Source organism: Squalius cephalus (assembly GCF_949319135.1).
Source record: "Squalius cephalus genome assembly, chromosome: 17".
NCBI lineage: Eukaryota > Metazoa > Chordata > Actinopteri > Cypriniformes > Leuciscidae > Squalius > Squalius cephalus.
The window spans coordinates 17,431,616-17,459,379 of record NC_137138.1 but is presented as its reverse complement, the minus strand read 5'-3'; the positions used below and the strand labels follow the sequence as shown (position 1 = coordinate 17,459,379).

Genomic DNA, 27,764 nt, shown 5'->3' with positions numbered 1-27,764 from the left:
GTGCATATATATATATTTGACTCATAATAATGGTGTCATATTATTACAGTGCTCTAGTTACTTGCCTCCTTCTAGAATTAGTTTAGAGCTAAAAATTTGGTTCAACCATGATGTCACTAACAAGTGACATCACTACTAACGGATAATTCAGTGTGGCTCCAGTTTAATGTCTCAATCCTAACACCGCGCGCACTGCAATCGATGGGATGAAATGCGAATGACGCATACAGGTTGAGGATTTCCTTCCCACACGAAAGTCTGACGTCTACCCCTCCACACATTTAACTTTCACCACACGCTGCTTTATACCTATGGAGGTTCTCCGACAGTCTGCTTACACGACTTCGCTTTTGCGCATGATACTGCGGTCCCGACGCCACTTCACGCTCCAACTCACCTTGAAACGCGGTGCTCTCAGTTTTTACATGGAGAGCGACGGAGAGGCGACCAATACCCGCCCCGACGCCTCCCCCACTGGCCAATGAAATCAGAGCGGGGGCGGAGCTAACAGCTAAATTGTCACGCTTGGTTTCACGCTGGCATTGCCATCAAGCCGCGTCTGGCTGCCGTGCGCTGGTGCAGGTGCTCTATTTCATCGAGAGAGGATGCGAAAGGAAAGAAGGGGAGGGAAAGAATGAAGGGAACCGTCGGAGAAAAGTATGCAGGGCATGAATAAAAGGGTATCAACAGCTGACAGTGTGTCTAACGTCCAGGGGCTCGGCTAAGAATGATTTATTGAAAGGGGCACTTTGAGATATGATGAGGTTTCTTTCTGGTTGGCAATAGTACTATGATTTGGTATGTGGCCACTTTGATAGCAAGTGTATTCAGCACCAGAGGAACAGCTGCTCAAGGTGAGTTGAAGTGCAATTTATTATATACAGCTTTATGTTTGTTGTGAGATATTGCTGAGTTTAAAATAAAATTCTGGGATTGGGTCATTCTGAGTTAATTTCTAATAATATATCTAAATTCTAATTTGATCATGTGGAATATTTTAAAGTAAACAGCAGTATAGCAGCTCTGGGTTATTTTGTTTTCATAATTATAATAATTATAGTTTTCTCTTTGCATAAATATTATTACTATGCCATAGTGACATTTCCATTTAAGGGCTAGTGTTTTTTAAAAAGTCATCTGAGCTTGCAAAACGAGGGTTTGAGCTGTTTATTCATCCATATTCATCTGTTCTTCTATACCATGAGTAACTTTAGGCTTGTATACTCCATATTAAGTGTGTTCGATTAAATTAAAGGGATTGATCACTCCAAAATGAACATTTACTGATTTTCTTTTTCTTGTCGAGCACAAAATTATATGTTACCATTCACTTTCATTGTATATTTGAGCTAGCTGAGGCTGATTTTGCCTATTTAGGTTTTTCAACCTCATGAGATTGAGTAAATGATGACAAAGTTTTAATTTTTGTTTGAACTATATTTAAGCTCTGAAAATATTAATTGGGGAACTTTAATTACACATCTGAAGGTGCTTTTACCAGGAATATGTATGGTGTTGTGCTCAGTAGTATTTTAATATATCAGTCATTTTGTGCTGTAGGTTGTTATAGTAATTCACTTTATGAATATTCTGCCTTTCCTGACCTTCCTCAGATGTCTTTAGCTGTTTAAACACGAGGCCACTCTAATAGAGCCATCATAATTGTAATTCAAGATGTATTCTGTGAATCTGACTGACCTTCAGTTCAGACTAGTTTAAAAAAGTGGTCTGTCTTTATTTCAAATGTTGGGTTCATGGACTCACATAGCCCTGCAATTTCCAATTTCTCCACTAGAGGGCTGCTAACTGTGTAGCAGCAAGGAGCATCCAATCTTGGGTCACATTTTGAGAACTTTTTCATTGCATGCAGTATGAATAATTATACATTTCCTATGTAAAGAGAGACATTATACGTGGTTTGATATGTTGCTGTATGTAGGTGTTATTTAACCCCTAATTTTTATGTGTAAAAAGCAGAATGTGATCATCTTACCTTTGAGCTGTGTCATCCCCTTAATCTGACAGTGAGACGTATTTCACCTTGCTGTTCTGACTGTGCACTTTGCTACATTCGCTCAGTGTCTCCCTCCTGTGTGTCAGAGCCACGCTGCACTACCCCAGCCCTAATGCAGATCTCTCCCTGCCCTCACCCTCCCGTCTCAAGCTGTTAGCTGGCAAACAGGCCCATAAACTGGCCAGGTGCCAGATCTATGCTTTGTTGTTCTGTCTAAACAGAGGACTGGGAGGCAGCAGTCTGAGAGTCATGAGCTGATGCATGGCTCCAGGTACTGTAGGCCCTCAAGGCTCAATGCTAGCTGACCGCACTGAACTTGTTGAGACCTCTAGCAGTCCACCTCAGGAACAGACCATCTTCCCTCATGAGAAGAGCATGTGCCCAACAGCTTTCCCCTTTTAAACTAGTTTTGTGTTTGTTCGAATGTCATTTTGGCTGGGGCTCAAATTGATCTTTTTATCTAAATTTGTCTAGATTGACAACAAGGAGGTTTATAATACCTGGAGAGAGCTGTCAGATCTCGTTCATCTCAAAAGAATTGAGCTAACCATCTGAGCCTTAAATGAAATGTGACTAATATAATATAATATAATATAATATAATATAATATAATATAATATAATATAATATAATATAATATAATAGATTGTTTTGGGGTTGGTAAGATGTTTTAAATGTTTTAAAAATATTTTTCTTATGCTCACAAAGGCTGCATATATTTGATCAAAAATACAGTAAAAACTGTTATAATGTGAAATATTATTACAATTTAAAATAACTGTTTCCTATTTAAATATATTTTAAAACATAATTCATTTTTTTGTGATGGCAAAGCTGAATTTTCAGCAGCCCATTCACAGTCTTCAATATCACATGATCCTTCAGAAAGCATTCACATTTGCTTATTATATTATATTATATTATATTATATTATATTATATTATATTATATTATATTATATTATATTATATTACCCTTTATGCCCTACAATGTCATAGTTACAGCATCTACCATGAGGGGCTAACAGGCCATGCTAACCAGCCAAAATTTTGACTTTGGGTGACAGGATGTGATTTGAGCTGATGTGGGTACATATGAAATGATGGTGATTTGTTTTAGCAGTTAGCACATGCTAGCAGACTACATTCTGCCGGGTTCTTAACCCATGTAGCTGCCAGCTGGAAAAGGAGAATCTAAAGAAAGCTTGCTCTGGAGGTTTGTACCGCAGTCTATATGTTTCATGGAAAGCTTGTTAGAGGAGGGCTAGCGGGGGACCTGACAGCTGCTCATTTTTAAGCGGTGTTGGATAACATTGTGTTTTCCAACAGTCATCACTTCTCTTTCATCCTCAGGCTGTGATAGCTTGATCCAGCAGAATGATAAGCGTGTAGGATTCTTCCTTGTGGAAAAATTCAAATAGTTTATATAACAAACAAGCAGCCTGTCATCACATCTGGCCTAATTTCCAACACAACTCACATGAGCATGTCACCATCATAGTCGTTTATGTCTTGGTAGTACAGATTGCAAAGAAAGAACCCCCAAATTGCTATATTTCAACTTACTGGCTTTGGTTATATATGCAATATATATATATGCAAACCATGAGCGCACAGCTGAGGCAGCCAATTTCCAAATGAATTTTGTTGGCTCCAGTGATTCTGAGGGAGGGATAATGCTTTGGGTTATAAAGAACAAATAAGAAAAACAACTATTAGAAAACATACATTTTTAAGTTTTATTATAGTTACTTTTCATTTGTTTGGGGGAGAGAGATTTAATTAATAATAAAAAAAATATTTCTTAATCAGTATGTTGTCTTGTTTTCTTGTCTTGCAACACCGCTAAATATCGAAACATTCTCTAAACAAGATTAATTTACTTGGGAAGCAAAATTGCTTAAGATATTATAACTTTATCGCCTGGTTTCACAGACAGGTCTTAGATTAAGCCAGGAGTAAGCTTTAGTTAAATTAGGACATTTAAGTAGCTTTTATAAACGTGTCTTAGAAAACAAAACATTACTGGTGTTTATCTTGAGGAAAAACAATGGCACTGACATTTTAAGATATGCCAGTGCAAGTTGCTTTAAGTTAAAATAGCTCAAACATGCATTTTAGTCTTGGACGGCTTAAGCCTTCTCTGTAAAACCGGGCATTTATCTTGAGTAAAGTTTATTTTTCTTACCGCACTAAGTGAAAATCGCAATAGATGCTTTTTACATTCTACAATAGCAGTTTTTTCTTTGCACTAAGTGTAAATAGCAGCCGTTAGATGTGATTAACACTTTATTCCCACTACTAAATCTTTAGGCACTTTATTTCTACTTTTCGAATATTTTCTTAATTTTTTATTTAAAATAAACGCCTCTTCAAGCTGATATGCAATGGGAAAAGGGAGAAGAATAAGTTCGGAATTTGAACTTGGGTCGGTCGCGTCAAAAGCTTCTGTCAACAAGATTGTCAACAAGCTGGGCTATTTGCACTTGGTGTGAAGACACTCCGTTTTCTTACTCCAATGCATTGGTAAAACACATACTGCACTTCATATATATATGAAGTGCAGTAGGTTGTGTATCACATTTGTGTTCCGGATATCTTGTTCAGTTTTAAACTGAAAAAAATGGACAAAAATGTTCAGAAAGCTTCCTAGCACTATAGATATATGAAGTGAATGTCTTATCTATGTCTGTGGCTGGATTCCATTTCTACTTTCTCAGCACTTCAAAGGCAGTTTCCTGTCTCTGATACTCTCCCTCTTCTAGCGCTTTCAGTGTAGTCCACCACCACAGCCAGTGCAAACCATGTGCCTGAGCAGACTCCCCGCTGAAGCAATGGAAGAGTTTGTCTCATTCAAAAATTTGTGGGTAGAGCCTTTTTGAACTGGATGTTTCTATAATCCACAGACTCGTTCAACTGTTAGGAAGTTGGATAAAAATTCTTTTTGGGGAGAATAATGGGATGACAGATGTGTGATGACAGATGAGTTCTATGACTTTGCTATTAAGTTACATACTCAGTACATTAGTTCCCCAATGTAGTATTGTTGTGTTTTCCCTGATCACATTAAAGTTGGGAATGAGCAGTGACTTGGCGATACAATATTATATTGTTATATGGATCACCGTACAATCATATTGTAATATTTTATAGTTATAGTTCAAAATTTTGATAATTGTGACCCTGGACCACAAAACCAGTCATAAGTCGCACGGGTATATTTGTGGCAATAGCCAACAAAACATTGTATGGGTCAAAATGATCGATTTTTCTTTTATGCCAAAAATCATATTAAGTAAAGATCATGATCCATGAAGATATTTTGTAACTATCCTACCTTAAATATATTAAAAATGTATTTTTGTGAGTGTATGCAGCACAATCGGCAACGTAAATGTAGAATTTTAAAGGTGATTTTCTCAATATTTAGATTTTTTTGCACCCTCAGTTTGCAGATTTTCAAAGAGTTGTATCTCTGCCAAATATTGTCCTAACAAACCATACATCAATGGAAAGCTTATTTATTCAGCTTTCAGATGATGTATAAATCTCAATTAAAATAAATGTACCCATAAGACTGGTTTTGTGGTCCAGGGTCATAATTTGTGATTGTTAAGGCATTTTGAACAAGAATACTGTAACTTGTTTCGCTTAACTTGTTTAATCTGTGTTGTACTTAAGTACTTTAGGCTGTTTTCTCATTTATGAGAGAAAAAACATAAAAAAACATAAAAAAATAAATAAATTTAGTTTCTATTGTAAAATATTGCATTAGTTGTATAAAAAATGTTTTTATACTATCATTTACTATATTTATTTGCTTGGTCACTGTCAATGTTGTTGTGTGTTTTGGTTCTTTTGCTGTTGAAGGACCTTTGAAATAACTGAAATAATTTGGCAAAGTGATATGGAACTGTAATTCGGTCAAGACCTGCCTGGAACTACTTTAGCTGTGTGTTTCCCTGAAAATAATTGCACATTTTAGAACGTTCATCAGCCAATCAGATTCAAGCATTCAACAGCCCTGTAGTATACATTTATGTAGTTACATAGGCTATATGTAATAATAACTTGAAACCCTGGTCTTCTAAGATTTCTTTTTTAATATCTTCCTCAATGAAATCATTCACCACTCACATACTCTACATACTCCTTGAACCTTGATGCTCTAGCATCAATTTTTCACCAAAGGCCGGCCTGCGACCCGATTGATGTGGATAGGAAGTAACAGGCCACCTCTGGCCCAGGGCAAAGGGCTTGTTCCATAAAAGTCACTAACCCTTATATGTCAATCAGCTGGTATTTGGGCCAGCATTGACTCAGGTCCCCCTCCCCCAAATACAGTCTTCCTCTTACTCTGTAGATGCATGCAAGACAACACTAGTGGAAGATGTTCCATATATAGATACCTTCAAAAGAGCCCTGTGGAATTCAGTTAATTATGCATGACTTAGCTCTGGCGTTAAAGTAAAGAAAGTATGTTTCTAATTCAAGCTCATCAACACATAAAAAACACCCCTCCCATGTTGGAGAACATGCCAGATGACTGATTTATTCACGTCATGACACTCACTGACTCCATTTAAGTGCCATTAAAGATCTAGATTTTATACAATGATGTAAAACTATCAAGTTTACATTTATGCATTTGGCAGACGCTATAATCAAAGTCCCAAGTAATTTCTCTCGGCGGCCATCTTTGAAACGCCTCTTGGGCAGCTGTTTCAGTCATTCAAGTGCTCCTGTCACTTTGAATGGGGAAACATCAAATTCTCCAAAGCTGTTCACCAAGCTTGCAATTCAATTTCATATTTGAAATCACCAATGAAATCTAACAATAACTGTCTCATAAATTTTGCTTCTAAACACTCAAATCATGACAAACATAATGCATTTTTCAGGCTGGACCAACCAATGCCCATGTGCAATCCTAAGTGTGTGTCTCAGAACACTGACGCTGCATCCAAAATCGAATACTTCTCTTTTATTTAAAGGGCGGTACTTATTCTGCCTTTTTGCACATTGCACTTTCTCCCATTCATAATAATTTGAGTGCCCAGTCTTTGTATAACTAAAGTCTTTGGCTATTAGGCTATCTATTGTGACTTTGACATCCACTTCAAGAACCTTGTTTACCTTTTAACCTTTATTTTATTTTATGTATCGTCCACACCGGGAATGGAAGAGCTGGTTTATTTTTCATGTACTGTGTGTTTAGTCAGTGGAAATCACTCTCTTGGTCTAAGTACAGCTTAACGTCTGGTTTAGCACTTTGGAAATCACTGAGCAGAAAGTCTTTGATCTTTTAAGAATTGAGAGCATGGGCCTATTGATCGATACACTCTCATTGCTCTCGTTTAGATCTGCTTCTGTGATGTGGCCACGGCCTACATCACACCAAAATGATTGAAGAACCTTGTTTCTGTGTCGTTTGTGGATGATCCATTGATAATGCAGTGATATATCTTTAAACACTTCTTGGGTTTAGAAAAAGAAATGTCCCTTTTGATTGGCACAAATGAAAATGATGATAATCAAGGACGCTCAGTAGATGGTACTCCAGCGGTGTGGTTAGAGTGCTGACTAATGGAGGAGTGATGCCAGTGTTTAGTCTGACTCAGCGTCAGAGAGTGAAGAGGAAGAATCATGATCCAGCATCTGGAAGAGGAGTTCTTAGTGTTGGGTCAGTAGGAAACACAAAGGTGAATTTGGGATTTGTGCAGTTCGAAAAATGATTGGGTTTGGTATGCTACTGTTGAAAAGTTTGGGGTCAGTAAGTTTTTTTTTTTTTAGAAATATATATTTTTGGGGGGGGGGGGGGGGGGGGGGGTTGATATTACTATGAAATGCTGCTCTTTTGAACTTTCCATTAGCTCTGCATTAGCTGGGTGTGTTACACATATATACAAAGATGAAAATGACCCCTTCTGTTTTTCAGGTTATGATGTATCTGAATGTCTTTGATTGATTGTGTCAAAGGTGCATGTTGTATAAATCCCAAAAGGAGACGTGTGACACAAAAGCAAGCAACTTTTAATGAACACAAAGATATATCAGGTTCTACACATGAACATTAAATGTTTATTTAATACAAGAAAATGAACAGATGGAAAAAGGGTCTAGATGATTAACGAGACAAGGAACAGGTGTGTAACTAATAAGAAACCATGACAACTAATAAAGAACTAGTACACAGGCAAATAGAGTCAATGAAAACCATGACTAGAAACTAAACAAGACAATAGGTGTGTTCGACTGAAAGTGGCCGTGAGTACCGTGAGAAAGTACCGTGAGAGAGTAGACGGCTCCGAATGCTTTTGAATCGCTCGCTACTTTGATGTCATACACCAATGCTCAAATTTTGTTCATGCTTTTTATTATTTCCCTTGTGCAGCTTGAGGGATTTGTCATATACTGTAGGCTAATTGATTCTAAACTTTGACTATCAGTTGCACATTGTCTGTATTTAATGATATGAGAAGTATAGATGCACAGTATCCCATACTGACTTAATATTTGAGATTTTTTTTAAATTTATTATATCAGCTGATTGGATATTTAATTAATTTAATTCATTACATTTTACATAATTTAATGCTCACTCAAAGTTAATCTTTAAAAACACTAATAGTTTAATAACACTGTTAAATGCCATCTTTAGCGAATCTCAAAATATATGATTTGTACATGATAATATTGTTATGCCTAAAATTCACTTGTAGCATTTAAAATGACTTATTTTAGTTTTCAGTAAAAACAGGAATAGTAAAAATAGTGCAGAATTTTAATATTGGTGCATCCCTAATGAGGAGTGGTACTTCTGTTCAATGAGATTTCAGTGTGGGCGGAACTACTCAGCTTGAGGCTGCAGAAATAGAAACCATGGCTGATAAGAACAAAACTCAGTAACAGAAGAAGAGATACATTTGATCATTTATCGTGTTATCACTTTACGTTTGGTGTAACACAGCACACTATCATCAGCCATGACAACACTATCATCAGCCATGACGACACTATCATCAGTCAGAGATAGAGACAGAAATGCCAGACTGCATGTACACTTTGAGATCCCGTTGTATTGTGTGCGTCAGGACAGGCTGCTGGACTTCACAATGAATTGACAGAGATGTAGAGAGCGTGTGTGAGTATGCGACTCTGCTGACGCGCGTGGGCCGGGCAGGCAGCCAGACAGCATGCTGATCGCCTCTCTCCCTGCCCCCTGACTGGACCACTTCCCCTCGCGTCTCATTTTTCAGCTGTCCATTGATGCAGTGCACTCGGCTTCCTCCTGCTCAGCTCCACCATGTCCATTAAACATTCATGCTCTGGCCATGAGATACTTCAGTACTGTACCCCACACTGTAAAACATTATTGTAATTTTAACTGTAAAAGACTGTAAAAATGCTACAGTAAAAACCTGTTACACTGTAAAAAATTTCTAACCTCTCCAAGTCAAAATCTAAATTTTTAAATTGGCCCAGGTGCAATTCTTGTTGCAATAGTCTGTTAACATTGACTCAATGAGAAATAATACGTCAGACTAATTGAAAAATTTAGATGTGATCAGTCACTAGAAATTTTTGACTTGGGGATGTAATTTTTTTTACAGTGTAAGTGGTTAACATTAAGTTCCTTTACTAGAGAAAAACTGTAATAGATCTAATCATTTCATGTAATTTTACAGTAAAATACAGTAAAAAAATGTGTGTATCTGCAATATTTTAGTATTTACCAGCTTGCGGAAAAGCTGTTTGTAACTTTGATTCGTCATGTGGTTTTCTCTTTACCCCTGTTTTATTATAGTACCGTATATGGTGAAGGTACAAAACCAATTTTAGTATCAGCGTGGCCTTGCTTATTCAGCCGAAAAGGGCTTTTTTGAAATGTTTAAGTTTTTTGTGTAAATTACAGTTTTAAAATGTACAGCTTGTACTGTAAATATGTTTTTTTTTTTTCTGTATTTTTCCAGAATTATGCTGGCAACCACAGCTGCCAGTAATCCTCTGTAAATACGACTGGATTTTTTTCTTTTTTTTTTTTACAGTGCAGGCTCTCTGCCCAGACAACTCTCCTTCTAGCTGTCGCCGCCCCTCTCGCTTTTCTCCCCAGCCCTCGTTTTCCTATCCTCCACCACCATCCTTCAGAAAGCAATCAATTTTGAGCGCACTCTATCTGTGCATCCATCTCTCTCAATCTGTCTGGCTGCGCTATAGATCTGTTAAAATTAGATTCATCATTCGCCACGAGTCCACGTGTTTGCTCACTGTGCGTACTGCGGTGGACGCCTGGTATGGGATGTGAAGCAGGCGGGATGCTGACTTGCTGTAATGAGTCAGGCCTTCCTGACTGAGCTGCCTCCTCTTCTCCTTGTGGCATGGCGCCCAACTTCGATCAACTTTCTCCTTCAAATCCAAAATATCCACTCTTCCACACCAATCATATCTGCCCAGCCTATCACCCCTCAATTCAGAGGTTAGACAGACCATAAATAAGGTTTAAAGGAATATTCCAGGTTCAATACCAGTCAAGCTAATTAATCTAAAGCCCAAAGCATACATACGTTTTTTCATGAACGCTTTAGTGTATGCATACATCCAAACACATATAGCCTTTCAAATTATACTCCATTTGATAGCATGCGGAAACACAAAAACTCAACACATACACACTAGAAGTTTTATCCTTTCCAGTGTCTGCTTTGTTTCTCTCCAGAAGTAATGAGCGATCAAATGTATTTGTACTCATTTAAACTAGTGTTTATTTTGCAATCTGCCACACACAAGCACTCATAAGTGTGTTATTGCCACCTCTAGTAGTTTGGCTTTGTTACGTCTCATCTGTTTCTTATATGACTGTGAAACAACGGGTCAGTCAGCGCTGAAAAAGGCAAATGTGCGAGCTGAGAATAAAGAGTATGCTGAGTTAGAAAAATCTGGCTATGCGTGACAAAATGTATGCCATGCATAGTGCATAAAAACCGTGAAAACCTAAATGTACTTTAAGTGAAACACTAACTGGTCAGTTAGAACAAAATCAGTCCAAAGTTTGTTTGGAGTTAGTTTGGGGAGTTTGAAATTGCTTGTCAAATCAAACTTTCCAGGAAAAGTTTGCTCCTTCTGGTAAACTACCAGTTACATAGGTAGGTATGCTCTGAAGCTCTGATGGAAATCTTCTCTGGTTCATTTCTTTTGTTCAGTCCGTCGAGGTCTGACGAGTAAAAGCAAGAACACACTGGAGAGCTGCTTTCTCATTGTTGTTCTCATTGATATCAACATTGATTGTTTTTTTTCCCCATGTTTTTTCTGCTTTAAAGCTGCTTGCAAACATATCCACATATCGTTATTATCAGATGCTTTCTTAACTAATTTTTGCTGATATTTTTTTTTTAAAGGTGGGACAAGTTAATTAAAAAATAATTTTTTGTTGTAATTAACATTATGCAACCTCAGAAAAGTGTACATCCATATGTGGGAGATGACATATGGACATTACTGTGTGTTTTTTAATTTTGGGTGGACTGGCAAATGTCTGTTGCAAATTAGATAATATGCCAGGTTTCACAGTCACAGACCAAAAAAGCACCAACCCATTCATCATCCCACATCATGAGCCCACCATAGACGTGTCTGTCCATTGCCTGTACTCTTCCTTTCCACCAACAACAATTTTGTCGGGAAACAACTGCTTTGCCAGTGGCTATTAAAAATGAAAATAGTACTACTACTGTTAACGTGTTCTCTTGGCATGTTCTCCAGAGTGCAGTGGAATGAACCACTACGGCATACGAAAAGCATACTAGATGCACACAGAGAGTGAAAAGGTGAAGGGCAGGTAAACAGGGAATATCTGGCAGATAGAAATAGAGAGATATATTGCCAGAGAAACCAATTGCTGCTTATATAATGCTAGCCAGTGTAGAGAATCGTAGGCGTCTTCTGCCATTGCTAACACAAATGAGCATGTGTTTGGGAATATATTTAGACACAGATTCTGTTTTTGTCTCAGTTATTTTTGTATTTGATAGGATTAATGACCTGATATTTTTAAATAAAAGTTCCCGGGAATTGCTGGAGCGCCAAGCGCTGCTTTCTTTGAGTGAAAATGAGCCAGAAAAAAATTGTGTTAATTTTTAAGTATCTGTATTGTTGTAATCCACATTTTCTGGTCAAAATCCACATTTTAGCACAGCAATACAACAATTACTGTAATAAAACATGATTTGGATGAGCTCAAACTCAAAACTCAAGTCACAGAAGTTATGCTGGAAGGCTGCAGATTAATCACTGACTCTTCAGCCATGAAAAGTTACACACTAAGAGGATTGAATACAGTCAAAATTTTCCCAACAATATAGGATTAACAGCCAGCCTCTGCCATAGATGCCTGACTATGTTCACAAGCTCATATATTATAGTGTGCCCACCATTGTCAGATTTGCTGTCTTTGCTTGTAAATGAGCACAGTTTTGCTTAATGAAATTTCACAATATTCAATCAGTGCTTAAACATTTCTGTTTAGCTATACTTTAAAAAAAAAAAAAATCTTATTGGGGACCGTTCGGTATTTATGAAAGGGGCCACCGGTGGAAAATAGGGGAGGGTCATGTCTTTTTATTCTTTGTTGAGGGGAGGGTCATCCAACTTTTTTTAGTCTAGGGGGAGGGTCACCCAACTTTTGTGAAAACAGCAACATTTCAAAGTGGCTTGTTTGGTGCATATTTTTTTACATGTGGCTCCATGTAGCTCTCGCGGTCTTGGCCCCCCATCGCTATCAGATGCGTCTGACCCAACAAAAATCCAGTTTGGCGCTGTTTGACAGTGCGCGCTCAGAAAAAGTGCATCATGTCAGAACTGAACGCCAATGAAATGTTTACCCGGCAAAGCTTTAAAGCACGAGCAAATAATTAAGCGAAGCGATGCGTTTGTGTAAGAAAAAATATTCATATTTAGAACTTTATAAAGTAAAATAACTAGCTTCCGGCCAAACGAACATACGGATTCGACTCAAGTCTAGCGCAACTTATGCGAGTAATGCAATATACTGCTGATATTCACGCTACGTCTTGATGTAGGCTATACTACACTTCTTCTGGCATCATAAGTTGCGCTATAGGCGCAAGTAGACTGCATGTGGCCGTTTGTCTGGAAGCTAGAATTTTACTTGAATTTTACTTGTGAAGCTAGAATTTTACTAAACATGTTAAATATGAATATTTTTCAGAAGGCCTTTATTAACCCCCCGGAGCCGTGTGGAGCACTTTTATGATGAATAGATGCACTTTTATGGACTTCAAAACAGAAACACCCATTCACTGCCATTATAAAGCTTGGAAGAGCCAGGACATTTTTTAATATAACTCCGATTGTATTCATCTGAAAGAAGAATGTCATTTACACCTAGGATGACTTGAGGGTGAGTAAATCATGGGCTAATTTTCACTTTTGGGCTATCCCTTTAAGTCGTCCTTGCGATGGAGGTTTGGTTAAATAACTAGGCTAGTTCTTCCAATGTTTCATCTTTGGACTGGTAAAATCGACGTCATAGTTTGTTACTGTCTTTAGTTTACAGTGTACAATCGCTGAGCTGTAGGAGCCTCCAGATGGAGCTGAAGTTCAGTTATGCAATGGTCGTTTTTGAGCAGAGTAGCTTGCTGAAAGGAGGGATTTAGAGAGATTGATTCATGCATGGATTCGTTCGAGAATCATTGAAAAATACCTCCAAAACAAAATGAGGAGACTTTAAAATAGCATAATAGGGGCACTTTAAGTGTACTTAATTGTCATAGCCTTGTGCACGTCCCTTGAATTAATCAATTATTTTTCACAAGAGTTTTCAGTGTAGTCTATAGACCTTATTCTCCAGAAAAACAAGCGTGCAGCCATCTTTAGAATTTTGTGTTTGAACTTCCATTTTTGCGGTATATGGAAGTTTTTGTAGAGTTAACTAAAGTTATTATGAGCATTGTAATGTTTGAAGCGGATGTCATAACAAATGTCAGTCGACCAGAAATATTTTAAAACGAGTGCTTCATTCATAAATCTGGAAGATCTTACCTTCATGCTGTGGAAATACAAACCGGAAGACAGCTCAGTGCTGAAAATGGGTGGGGATACATAAGGTCTATAGAATGAGATAACTACTTCACACCAAGCGTAATCACTCTCCACTTCCCTTTATTGAAAGTCACATCCAGTTATTAAAGGGGTTATAAAATGGAGAATCAAAATGTTCTTGATATTTAAGCTGCGTTCACGCCATGTTGTGTCAGTGTTCACTGTCATTTCAATATGACAATATGATGATCAACTCCTATATTAATCTACAACGGTCATGTGGTACAAGTAGAAGCTCTCCGAAAATTCCCAGCTTATAAATTGTAATCATGAGCTCTACGAGGACGTGAATTCTCTTTACAAGTTAAAATCTAAAATAAAATAATCTAAAAATCTAAAATCTAAATAATGACTACTGGCTACTCTACAATAAAAACATAGGCAACTTTCAGAACTCAAAACTAACACCTCAGTATAAAATATTAATTATTTTTTTCTACCCTTTTCAAACGGCTGGATCTGAAATCGTGAGAATCATGATGTCACGATTCTCCTCGACATGCCCCTTAACATGCGTCATCATCGTCGTATGAAATCAAAGTGTTCTGAACAACTCATGTCTGTCCATCAAACACAAGAGCGATACTGCTGTTGGATAAAGATGTCGAGTCAGACCTCGGCTGCATCCGAAAACGTACTGCCTTCGGAGGATGCATTCCAAGGTCGGAAGGCATTAAGGCATGTCTGAATCCAATGTTAGCTTCACTTCCTGTCTCCTGAGATACCTTCACCTGATTAATTTTTGAAGGCAGCATAGATGTATCCTTCGTTGCCTTTGATATCCCACAATCCTGTGTGTTCCATTCGGTAACAGTTGAGCTAGAAAAAGAAAGATGGCATCTGAAAGTTGCGGTTGCTGGTCAATTTGTGTGTAACTGTAGGTTTTTGACCAACATTTTCCACTTCTGATGTCCTTTCTAGCGAGAAATTAGTACTGTAGTAATTAAGTATTTGTTTAGTTCTCACCAAAGCTCGCTCTATTTTGCTGTAGATCATTAAACTGTTGAGCTGCCTCAGAAGTCTGTCTGAAATCAGTTTCTTGAGGTGCCTTCGTGCTTAAATGCTGCCTGCAGAGTCATTGCCTGATCGGGCATTGAGGCAACAAGTCAACTGCCTAAGTTTTTGGATGCAGCTCTTGTTCTGTCAGGGGATGTCAAGAAACTGCACCTGAAGTTTATTTTTAATGATGTGCCAAAGCAACTGAAAGATATTTTTCGTTTGTTCTTCACATTCACATCGGACTGTTTTGTGAATTATTCCCAACATGCTGCCGGTTTTTCAAAACATGTTTTATTGAAAGATACGGCAGTGCCAAGTATTTTGTCCTCGGAGGCAACATGGTTGAGTACATTTATTTATAATCATACTGTGTCTACACAGGACGCAACAAAGCGAACGTTCCAAATCCATTTTTCCTTCATGTCAGAAGTAGCGAAAGGGCTTTGAGTACGTCAGAAATATGATGAGTCATCAGTTTGCTGTCGGGATTTGTCATGTCATGTCACACCGCATCTAGTGTAGATAGCATAACTGATTATTATGGGTTCTATTGGCTTTTGTCATGTCGTACTATCTGCGTCCGGTGTAGACACGATGTTACAGTGTGTTTGTAATAAACTTCAAACTAGCGTTTAATGCTATTAAGACACAGAGCGTATCATTGTTTGAGTGTTGCTAATGAAATCAAGATACCCGGACCGATTATTTCAATTTCAAAAAGTATGTCCAAATTCACGGTACTCATAAAAGAGAATAGGTAAAAAGTACCCGGATGACCTACTTACGATGGACACTTTACTATCCCACGAGGTAAAATTTCGGAATGTCAGTAAAGTGTCGTAACTAATCTGACCTGCGCTGGTAGGTCATGATAATGACAACATGGCAGATGTAGTACGTCCGGATTACATTCATAATACACACATTCAGACTATTAGAATGTACATTTTTAGCTGTCATGAAATAGTTACTTATTCAAAATAAGTACCTACTCAGTAGAATATGTGATTTCGGAGACAGCCAGAGTGTTTTCCCCAGTTTTTAACTTTTACAAATATTAGACCTTTTTGGTGCAGAGTTTATAAACTAACCTTGAGAAACATAATATAAAACTAATATGAAAAACTACGAATCAGCTATCTTTGCAAGCTAGTACAGTATGAAAGGCTCATGAAACTCTAAAACACATTTTTTGACGTTAACAGATATGTACAGGTTGCATGTCAATGAAAACAACAATAGCACTCATTCAGATATTGTTTTCAGCTGTAAAGGTGAATCGGCAAATGCTTCTATCCTCTCTAATGACAGCTATATAGTTGATTTGAAATTTAGGCTAATAGTAATTCAGAATACAAATAAATGCATCAAAGAATACCAATTACTGTTTCCTGTAAGAACTTTATGTATTCTTACAGTTCTTAAAAAGTAAAAAGTTTACATTCATCAATTATCTACAAAATATCTTAACATTTAAAGGGATAGTTCACTTTGAAATTAAATTTTGGTATGTTTTAGCTTACCTGAAGGGCATCCAAGATGTAGGTGTCTTTTTTTCCGCAGTAGTTTCAATTTTGATATTTTTAGGTCAAACCGTTCTTGTCTGACAGTCATATCATGCAGGTCTATGGTCACGGTCTCAAAGAGCATGCACAGAGTCCAAATTAAAACAATTCCCCATCGTCCAAATTAAACAATTCCCCATCGTAAGTACACATTGATGGCCTAAGACACGAAACGAGCGGTTTGTGTGAGAAAACGAACAGTATTTATATCGTTTTTACCTCTTATACACAGCCACGTCCAAGTGATCTGTGGGCGCGAGCGCATCCTGCTGTGTGTCGTGTGCGCTGACTGGTGCATAGATATATACACTAGATGTCACCTTGGCTACGGCAGTTCATTGGAACGAATGTCTTTAATGCGACATCTAGTGTATATATCTCTATGCACCAGTCTGCGCACACGTCACACAGCAGGAAGCGCCCGCGCCCTCAGATCAGTTGGACGTGGGTGTGTTATAAGAGGTAAAAACGATATAAATACTGTTCGTTTTCTCACACAAACCGCTCGTTTCGTGTCTTAAGCCATCAATGTGTACTTACGATGAGGAATAGTTTAATTTGGACGATGGGGAATTGTTTTAATTTGGACTCTGTGCATGCTCTTTGAGACCGTGACCATAGACCTGCATTATAGGACTGTCAGACAAGAACGGTTTGACCTAAAAATATCTAAATTTAAACTACTGCGGAAAAAAAGACACCTACATCTTGGATGCCCTTCAGGTAAGCTAAAACATACCAAAATTTAATTTCAAAGTGAACTATCCCTTTAAGCGCTTTGAGTTGAATTGCAGAAAATAAAAGCTTAAATAAGTAATTGAGCAATTTAAAAAAATTCTAATTTGCAGTAAATACCTGAAATCTGATTGTATTTTTCCCAGATTTAAACCAGCATGTCAGTCTGTTGACTTTTGGTTACTTGCCAGCAAAAAAAGAGAGGAAATTGTCACAGAAGCTTTAAAACCTCATTAGTGGAATCCAATATTTTGTTTCTGTTTCTGCCTAGCCTGATATTGACTGAGCCTCTAACATCATTACTACACAGTCATTTACACTAGGGGTTCTCAAACCTGAGACTGCAAGACCTAAGTTGGGTGTGTCAGATTAGGAAGACAAAATGTGCAATGCTACGGGTCCTCCTGGACAGGTTTGAGAACCCCTGATTTTCGATTTACACACATGCCTAAAGGAGAAGTGAACGCTGCCTGGGAGAGTTAGGGTGGAAATCAGACCGAATCCTCAGATGAGTTTGTGGAGCTGACTCTTAATCATGTGGCCCTTATCTGGAGGATTGATTAACCTGTAGCCCTGACAATGCAAGCTCACAAGAGCTGCGGGATATTGAAAAGAGAATCAGCTGCGAATTGAGAAATGGGACGCGTCTAACTGATGACATCAAAAATTCAAGAGAACAGTTTTTTACTTAACACATGATAACATTTACATGTTATTTTTCAGCTTAGAGCTTCTCTTTCACAGATGTAAAAAAATATTTTATTAAGACCATTAAGTGTTCAGTTTGATTGTCTTAAACCGTATTCCGTCATTTGACCATATGATGCTGCTGAACCATGTGATCACAATATATTGTGAATTATTTTAGCCATTTCGGGAGCGGTTTTGCTGTTTACTATACATTATTAAGCTAATGAGACCTTTTCTCTAGCACATGCTGAGCTTTCTGAAGATCAGGTTTCTCAACCTCACAGCCAGCATTTCACCCTTAAGACACCCTTCACATTAAACACAGTTTTGTGGAATGTGCTAGACTGCATGTTTTAGACTAAACTGACTAGTTGGTGGTTTGCTTGAACCACTAACAACTAATCTTTCATAAGGAAATCCTGAATAATTAGGAAGACTTAAGAGTTCATGTGATTTCTTAGGAAACTGTCTTGTGTTTCAATGGAAGTCTCAAGATGTAAAAAAAAAAAAAAGGTTTTTAAAACATTTTCATTTGATACGTTGTCTTAAAATGCAACGGTAATAGCGCAAGACAGCAAACACACTAAAGATGTTAAGCAACTCAGTCTCGTGGCCATTTGTAACTATTTAGCATTTTGGCGAATTGGTGGCAAATTTGTTTGAAATCGTTCAATCTAATTCGTATGTATATACAAATTCGTACGAAATCTCCACCTCAGAAAATAGTTGTCGGGTGAATGTTAGTGGCCGTTTCTGTGGTGTTTTAAAGGGGATACATTCAAAGACACATCTTCTTCGAGGGTTACTGGTTTTAAACTGTCTAGTAACTAAAGTTCTGCAGTTAACCCTCATGATTCAAATATACACAATTGCCCTTACTATTTGTTTAGGATTCATCATTAAATCTGAATCCGGTTCAGTCTGTTTTGTTGTCTCTTGTGTTTCTCCTCTGCTGTTGAAAAAGAGACCTGCCTGTTGAGAAAAAATAAATAAATAAATAAAACTTTTTGCCCCTGCAGAGAACATTGTATGAACACTATTAATTATTTTCTCCATTTCCATCTTTTGAGAGCACTGTGCTAGAGGGCTGAAGGAAACAGCCAATTAAGGGATTTCCTCTCATTGCATTTTAAGTGTTAGGTCTTTAGCATTGTTGTTTTTAATGGCAGGAAAAAGCATCCATTTAGGATTTCTGCAAGTGGATGCAACATTGTCTGGACTGAGTTCTCATTACAGGTCAAATTAGATTTGCTGAAGTCATTTCTAGGGATGATATGGTATTTTGCTTTGATTTACTTCATTTTTAAGGCATGAGAATCTGGATGGCAATGCAAAGTATGGTTTTAGACATTACTGTATACAGCAAAGTAATTTTTAATCGGTTTAACTTAAAAAGTAAAAAAAAAAAAGTTCAGTATTTGGGAATATTAAGCGATATGTGCTGGTCCACCATGAAAAGTGCTGTGTCATTCAGTCTGAAAAGTGCATGAACGTAATGAAGGAAAATAGATTAAATCATTTGTCTGGATTAAGTACTTTTTCTGATACTCTTGTGCCACTTGGCCTGTGGTGCCAAATTTGATTTTCTGGTTCTCATATTTAGATGTACTTTACAGCTTCTACAGGCCGATAAAATCATGTGTCTTGCCGCATGTCAAATTATTCTGGAAATATTTGGCACTTTAGTATAACAGAATGAAAATTGTTATTATGGGATTACAATTTAATTTAAAATGTATTTCTGCAGTTAATCACAAGATGGATTGTCAGAAATATAGGGGTCTCATATAAATGCGACAATGTTGTATCTTTGATGTACTTTACAACTGTAGCTTCCCAAACTATAAGCTACTCATTTGCTGATTTTCAACCAGCTTTGTATTCAAAGTGTATCCAAACTTGATTACCTATATATTACCTGCACCCAGATATCCAAGTTTATTTGTCAGCCAAAGTCTGCTGAATGTCTGCTGTATGACAGTCTGATCGACAGAGGGTCAGCGCTAAAATAAAAAGTGCATTATGGCAAAAGGGAACATCACAGCCATTTTCTCTGCTTGCTCTAGTTATGTAGCACATAATATCTGTATTATGATATTTAAATATAATTGTAATCTAATGATGATATAGATCTATGTAGGGATTAAGTTACAGTAGACCTAGAACTAAACCTGAAAACTTAAAACCAGAACTATGAAAGTTCATTTGGGGATTATATTCTGTTTTAAATCTTAGACTTCAGATGACCTATTAGGTTGATGTCACATGCACAGGGGTAAATCTCTAAAAGAGGTTAGCATTCCATTACAGTCCTGTCAGTAGACCAAGTGTACTCTGATCCACCCTTAGCCATCTGCCCTTAATACTGGCATTCAGCAGGGGGTAAGAAGCTTGGTTTGGGACCCACATCTATAGCACCCTTTTAAACCTGGAGGCCAGATTGGTCTAATATTTGCATAATAACACACCTGACGTTTCTCACGTTAGAAAGATATGTGAAGTTGTATGTTTTTAAGATAAGTAACTACCAGGTATATGTCTCCTGACATATTTTAACCCAAAATGACCCCAGTCAACCTTTGTAGACTTTGACACTACACGAAATTAATAACTTTTGCATGCATAAACATTGACTTTGTTTCTAGTTGGTGAACACATGATAATACAGACAGACATCCATGAACAAACATGAAAATCATTTTAAGCTTCAGGTCTCATTATAAACCTTATAAGTATGGCTCATTAATATTATAATCATGATTTTATAATATACTATAACGTGTAATATGCCATCAAAAGTGTGTGTGATGTAAATCTGTGATATTAACTTAGTAAATGATAATATTAAGTACCAATCAATCATGTCAAATTATTTTAGCAGCTGTCAGATGTGATATCCACCTTGAAATGTGGGTGAGTAGCTGAGGCAGGTTACCGAGGAGCAATCAGCACGTTCATTAAGGATTCTGCTCACATGATGCGACCGGTTGAAGCCTCAAAGTTATGCACTGCCCCCAGTTCCTTCTTTGCAAATAGAGGTCCATCCACTCTAACATCTTTCTCTGTGGCCATTACTTAGGAGTAATTTATAGGTATTTATAGATGCAGGCAGAAGTAGTTTCATCCATCGCAAAGCTAACTGCTCAGAGGTGTTTTTTACAAGTTCATGGGAACATTGATAAAGTAATTCAGGGTGAACTGGATTGGAAATTGTGGTGGTGTGGTCATCTTTTATGGAGGCATATACTGTCGCCCGCCCCTCATATATACATGTAGTTGTGTAGGGGCCCTAACTGACTATTCCCCCTTAATGGGCCCACATATAATCTGCAACAACAGAACACTGATGAAAAAAGTAGGTTTCCATGGAATTCATGTGAAATTTCCCATGCATCTTGCAGGTTTTGTTCTTTTTTTTTCTTTTTTTTCTTTTTCTTTTCTTTATTTTAACTGCATTTTGGGGGCAATTTTTTAAAAATGTTTAGGTAAATTGATAATGTTTTGAGATATACTGCCAATCAGAATGTTGCATTCAGTAAGATTTTTGTGGAATTTTTATTTACACTTAAGTCAGAAGGCTGATCTATTTAATATTTTAAAATGTATTCCTGTGATGTTAAAGCTATACTTTCAGTTTCATTACTCCAGTCTTCAGTGTCACATGATCCTTCAGAAATCATTCTAATATGCTGATTCGGTGCTCAAGAAACATTTGTTGAAACAATGTTGAAAACAGTTGTGCTGCTTAATATTTTTATGGAAACTGTGATGGTTTTTTTCAGGATTTTTTGATGAATAGACAGTTATTTAATAGAACATTTAGAACATAATTGAATAGAAATAGAAATCTTTTATAAATGACTTTACTGTCATTCTTTGATCAATGTAATGCCTACTTGCTGAATATATGTGTGTATATATATATATATATATATATATATATATAAATAAATCTTACTGACCTCAAGCTAAAGTCATTTAATAGCTTAATGTTAGAAACAGTCCAAAATTATTTTTTTTAATTATAATTTTTCTGCTGAAAAGAATGATTCATATAGAATGATTCAGAATGATACATTTTGGGTAACATATCAGTTCTGCAGAATTTAACAGATTTTCCTTCACAATAACATGACATAATATGTGCCGATTCTGTGTGGTGTGGGTCTTCCCATAGCATCTATTGTATGTGTACTTAGTCTCTTGTCAATAAATATAGTTACAGTAAATGGTCATAAAGGAGAAGTAATTTCAGTTCCCTTTCAGTCAGTCACGTTCGACGTTACGTCAGAACGGTAACTGACAAATTGGGATCTCGCCAGGGATAAATACGGGGCGGGTATAAATACGGAAGCGTGTGCGATCGCACTTCAGCATTTCGCTTCGGAGCCGAGCCTGTGTGTTACTGCAAAGAACTGCAATCTCTGAGTGTGTACGGGAGAAGCTCTGCTCCAGTGTTGTTGTAACGGCGCTACTGCTGTAGTTGCGATCTTCAATAAGATACTGCTGTTCATACAGCAAAAGAGCATTTTGCTGTACACTGCAGACTGCACTACATCCCTGTAAGCTGTGCTGCAGCCATGTCCCCTGTGCAATTCAGCACTTAAATAGCAATCCCTAAAAGAGTTAACACGGGTGTAATATTGAGTCTTTTCAAGATGACATTCCACCCGTGTGTTTCTGGATGTGGTCGGTACCTGGCTCGGTCTGACAGTCATGATCGCTCGTTCGTCAAATGGTGCTCTTCTCACCAAGAAGAACCCCGGAAGTGCCCGATTAGAGCTGTGCTTTCCTTCCTGCAGGAAGCGTTGGAATGACCCCTCCACCCTGAATGTGTATGTTGCCGCTATTGCAGCACATCGCGATGTGGTAGAAGGTAAGTCTATGGGAAAGCACAACCTGATCATAAGGTCCCTGAGGGGCGCGGGAAGGTTAATTACTCCTCACCCTCACCTCATACCCTCGTGGGATCTCTCCCTGGTCTTAGATGCCCTGCGGAGAGCACCCTTTGAACCGCTGCAGTCAGTAGAGCTTAAAATCCTGTCTCTTAAGACAGCGCTCCTGACTGCGCTGGCTTCAGTCAAGAGGGTAGGGGACCTGCAGGTGTTTTCAGTCGATGAATCGTGCCTGGAATTCAGACTCTCACGTGATCCTGAGATCCTGGCCTGGATCAAGTCCAAGGTTTCCACCACTCCTTTTAGAGACCAGGTGGTGAACCTGCAAGCACTGCCCCTGGAGGAGGCAGACACAGCCCTAGCTTTGCTCTGTCCCGTCCGCACTTTGCGCCTGTACATGGACCAAACGCAGAGCTTTAGAACTTCAGACCAGCTCTTTGTCTGTTATGGAGGCCAGCAGAAGGGGAAAGGGTCCTTCCCTAAGCAGAGGTTGGCCCAATGGATAGTGGATGCCATCGTTTTGGCGTACTAAACACAAGGCAAGCCGTGGATTCTCTACAAGGTGTGTTGCCTTCTCCTGGGCGTTGCCGCATGGCGCCTCGCTGGCAGACATATGTAGAGCTGCGGGCTGGAGATTTTACAACCTCCATGTAGAACCAGTGTCCTCCTGTGTACTCGCTCCGAGTAGCATGTGAACGCTGAGGATCCGCTTGGTGCCTCGCTTGCCATGCCATTCCCCTCCCAAGGGACTGGATGCATGTGCTTATATTGCTCCTCAGGTGAGTACCCCAGCTGGCGAACCCTGTTGGAGTTCCTCCAGCACCCTCAGCAGTTGACGTGACGGAGACATCTTACGCCAGGCCTAACACTCATATGCAGTGGTGGAACTTGTGCTAGGCTAGGTGCCCATATGTTGTGATTCCTATGCCTATCCCATATGTTTATTCTTCCACAGTATGTCTTTCTGTGTCTTTCCCTTGGCAGAGCCCATTCTGCTGTCTCTGCCTGTATTGATATCCACCCTCAGCCAAGTTGGATCTACCCCAGAGACCTTCCATATGTAGGACTGCCCTAATGGCCAGTCCATATGCGTCATTTCCTCATGATACTTCCCTATGAGCAGGATGTGGCCTCCGTAGTGTTCCTTTCCACTTGGAAAAGGCACGCTTTCCCAGTGTTATCCAATAGTTTCATTGAGTGGGTCAGAAGGAACAGCAGTGATCGACCTTCTCTGCATAAATCCCTGTCCTATCTTCCTCCTCAGCAGGTGCGGGGGATCAGGTGGCTTACCTGGTGCGCTGGAAGGGGCAGCAACAGTGGCACTTTGGTAGGGCTCCCAATTCGTCAGTTACCGTTCTGACGTAACGTCTAGGTTACTTATGTAACCCGCGTTGCCTGAAGGAGGGAACGGAGATGTTACGTCCCGCTGCCATAGTTGCTGTACCACCGCTGAGCAGCCGAGGGCAAAATCCTGAAGTGCGATCGCATGGGCTTCCATGTGTATACCCATGCTGCACTATGCAAATTTCGCATGCCAATGTCTATTAGCTCATTTAGTTACACTCGAAGATGACTATGCTCCCAGAGAAAGCAGCTCTGCTAGAGGAGACATGAGCTGATCAGGCCTCAGCTTAGGCTGTTTGAAAACAGAGAGAACCTGAACCTCTGAGGGTTTTGTGTGAGTGATCCATGGCAGGGTTGATGTGATCCAGCTGAACTAGGTCAAGTCCTTCCTTTCCATTAGAGTGTCATTAGTTTTCAAAGTCACCATAATATTTTGGTTTTTATCAGCCTTGCCAGAATCGTCAAATGAGGATGAATGGGGAAGCTGCAGTCTATTGTTCGCCAAGGGGAGGTAATGTCATTTAATTTACACTGTACAGCTGAGCTCTTTATTATTTTTCCTTGTATTTGCCCATTTGCAGTCTTTACACATTTTCTTTTCTTCCCAAGACATAAACAAAGTGTCTTTTCTTTTTGGCTTTTTGTCTGGTTTTTCTTTCAGACAGTGGGCTCTTCCAGCTGTAATTGCACAGTCAGGATCCATCCTGTTCATTTGCTGTGTTTTTTTTTGCACTGCAAATTAGAAATTCTCATCACTCATTAAAGTTATGCCACAATCAGACAAGATTGACTCTGAAATAGTCAGATATTTGACAGATGATTAATTCATTTTCTTGCACAAAACAAACTTTTAAAACAATGTTTTAAAAATGTATGAATAAGATTGAACAGGTGATACGTCTTAGTTTAAAGATTTGTGTCTTACTGGCCCAATTTCTTTCATGTATTGACTTCCTAAACTGAAAGTTCAGGCAGAACATTTTTTTATAGCAAATAGACTTTAATTTGTGTATTTTTAGAATTGGCACAATGATGATAAAGACTTACTGTATCATTTCCTGTTTATAGATTTTTTCTTTAATTAAGATTGCTCATTTGTCCTGCCATATTGATACTGGTGGAAATAGTTGGTAATATTATAACCCTTGGGTTTTGATTCAGTGTTTTTAGTGGGAACACACTGTCCTGAATCAAATCCTTCACAATCTTAGAGCACTTACAGGTTACTTTGACCTACTTTCCTAAGTGGGATTTTCAAAGGAAGTATGGTGCCTCCAGCCTTCCATTACATTTATAATGTTGAGCAAGATCTGTGAATATCATGATATGCTGTTAGATCGTTAATGTATGCCTAATATATTGATGCTTTCATCAGTATATTCATGCAAATCTTATGCTAAGATGGATGTATCTTTGCAAAACACTGAAAACCAGTTCATCTTCTACCAAGGTCATTATCTGCCTTTATTGATTGGATTTTTTAAAATGTATTTATTATTTTAGGTTATACCTGTGGCAGTCTTGGCTCACTTGGTATCTGAAGCCAAATAACACATGGCCAAAGTAGTAGTATCCTAATAATAATCATAATAATCATAATAATAACAACAACCTCACACTTTTAATAGAAAATAGCTTGTAGTACAGAATATCCACAATATTGTCTTCTGTAGATCTGCTTATAGCTGAATTTAACTCATTTCCTAATTGATAAACTTCATACAGATATTGAACTGAACTGAATCAACAACACTAAACTGACTTCACCTGAATATTGACGCTATTATCTTTATTATCTATTTACTAGCTGCTTTACAGTAGAATTGAATTCTGTTTGCATCATTGATCATTTTTATCCAGATGTTTATCACCATAGCTGCTTTTGAAACAATCTTGTATAAAAAGTCTTGTACAAAAGTCTTGTATAAAGCGTTTTGTAAATAAAGGTGACTTGACTTTGACTACATTATGTAAGTTGCTTTTGATAACAACTAAAGGCTAAATTAATAAATGTAAATGTATAGGTAAGTAATTGGGTAGCTTAATTACCAAAGATATATATATATATATTTTAATTTATCAATATAAATTATTTATTTATTTATTTATTTATTTATTTATTTATGAGCAGTATTATTTAAATTTTACATGACCAAAGGAAACAAAAAATACCATTCACTTAAATTGAAAATAGTGCTTTGATAATGAATAAATATTAATGCAAATTAAGGCAACTTAATTACTATTATAATTTGTATTTATTTATTTTTAAAAGGGCACATGCTTCTGTCTTCTACCAAAAGAAAAACAAATGATGCTTGGATTTTTACGACAGCGAATGTTTGAGTCCTCTCTGTTGTAAATGCACATCATCTTTCTCTCAGGGCTCAAGTGGATTGACTGGCTCAATCCCCTGTGTCTTTCATTGTAAACGGGAGTAAATCTGGAGGGGAGAGTAGAGAGAGCAGCTTGTTAACCGCTTGTTGCTCTCAGCCGTGCAAACAGTGAAGTCATACCTTCCAAGGCTTGTTTTGCTCACCGGTGATGTCACCAGCAGCCAATCAGCAGGCGCTGCTGCAGTGGGTAGTGGGTGCAGCGGGAGTCTTGGGTATACGCACAGGGACGCGCTGGCGGCACTCCGGCTCTCATCATCACATCATTACGGGGCTAGAGAGGAGGAGGGAAAGCAGCAGCTGAGAATATCTAATCACAGTCGTGATTAAGTCATCTGATTCCCCAGCTTTTTATGTGTGATGTGCCTCACAAAGGAAATTACATATTGAATAAATCAGTCTTAGTCCACCTGGGCTTTGATTAAGCCATACTGTTTTATCTGTCATGTTAGGCACCTCTTAAGGAAGCTCTCACACTCTTGCATACGTTGATTATACAAGTTTTTCATTGGCCACCGTGACCTTAAGTCAAGGTCAGTTTTGATCCAGAGGAGAGGAAGGCTTGATGTTTTATCCTGTCTAATGCAAGTTTTTCATCTAGTCATCTATATCTGATTAATCATATTTGATTACCTATTAATTTGCTGTGGGCAAGATTAGCTTGGATGACACGGTTACTGTATCAAAGGTTGATTGCAGTTTCACTACGTCTGTCCGATACGGTTTCATTACTTTAATTTCTTTCTAGAAAATTGTGATTTAATTAAACTCACTCATTTAGACATTTCACTGTTGTTGTAAACAAAATATTCAGCTCTTCAGGTGGGCAGGATATTAGTGGGGTTCAAAAATCTGAGACCTCTAGTGAAAATGATTCTGTTTGCATGCTTTTCTGATTTAGGGTTCCAGACATACTGTAAAGTGAAACATTTAGGAGCTAAATTACTTCTTTTAAGATTACAGATTTGCTGATGATTGCTCAGAAGCATTTTAAAAATAAAGACATATTTATA

General features: G+C 38.1%; 1 protein-coding gene across 8 annotated transcripts in view; it reads left to right on the top strand.

The window, feature by feature from the left end:
- The first annotated feature begins 555 nt into the window (after positions 1-555).
- igsf9bb (immunoglobulin superfamily, member 9Bb) overlaps positions 556-27,764 on the top strand; it is a 122,866-nt gene continuing 95,657 nt past the window's right edge. For all 8 annotated transcript variants that reach the window (XM_079846512.1, XM_079846510.1, XM_079846508.1 and 5 more), the window contains exon 1: positions 556-854. In XM_079846512.1, coding sequence (XP_079702638.1) covers positions 791-854 — 64 coding nt within the window. In that variant the 5' untranslated portion in view covers positions 556-790. The remainder of the gene's footprint in view (positions 855-27,764) is intronic.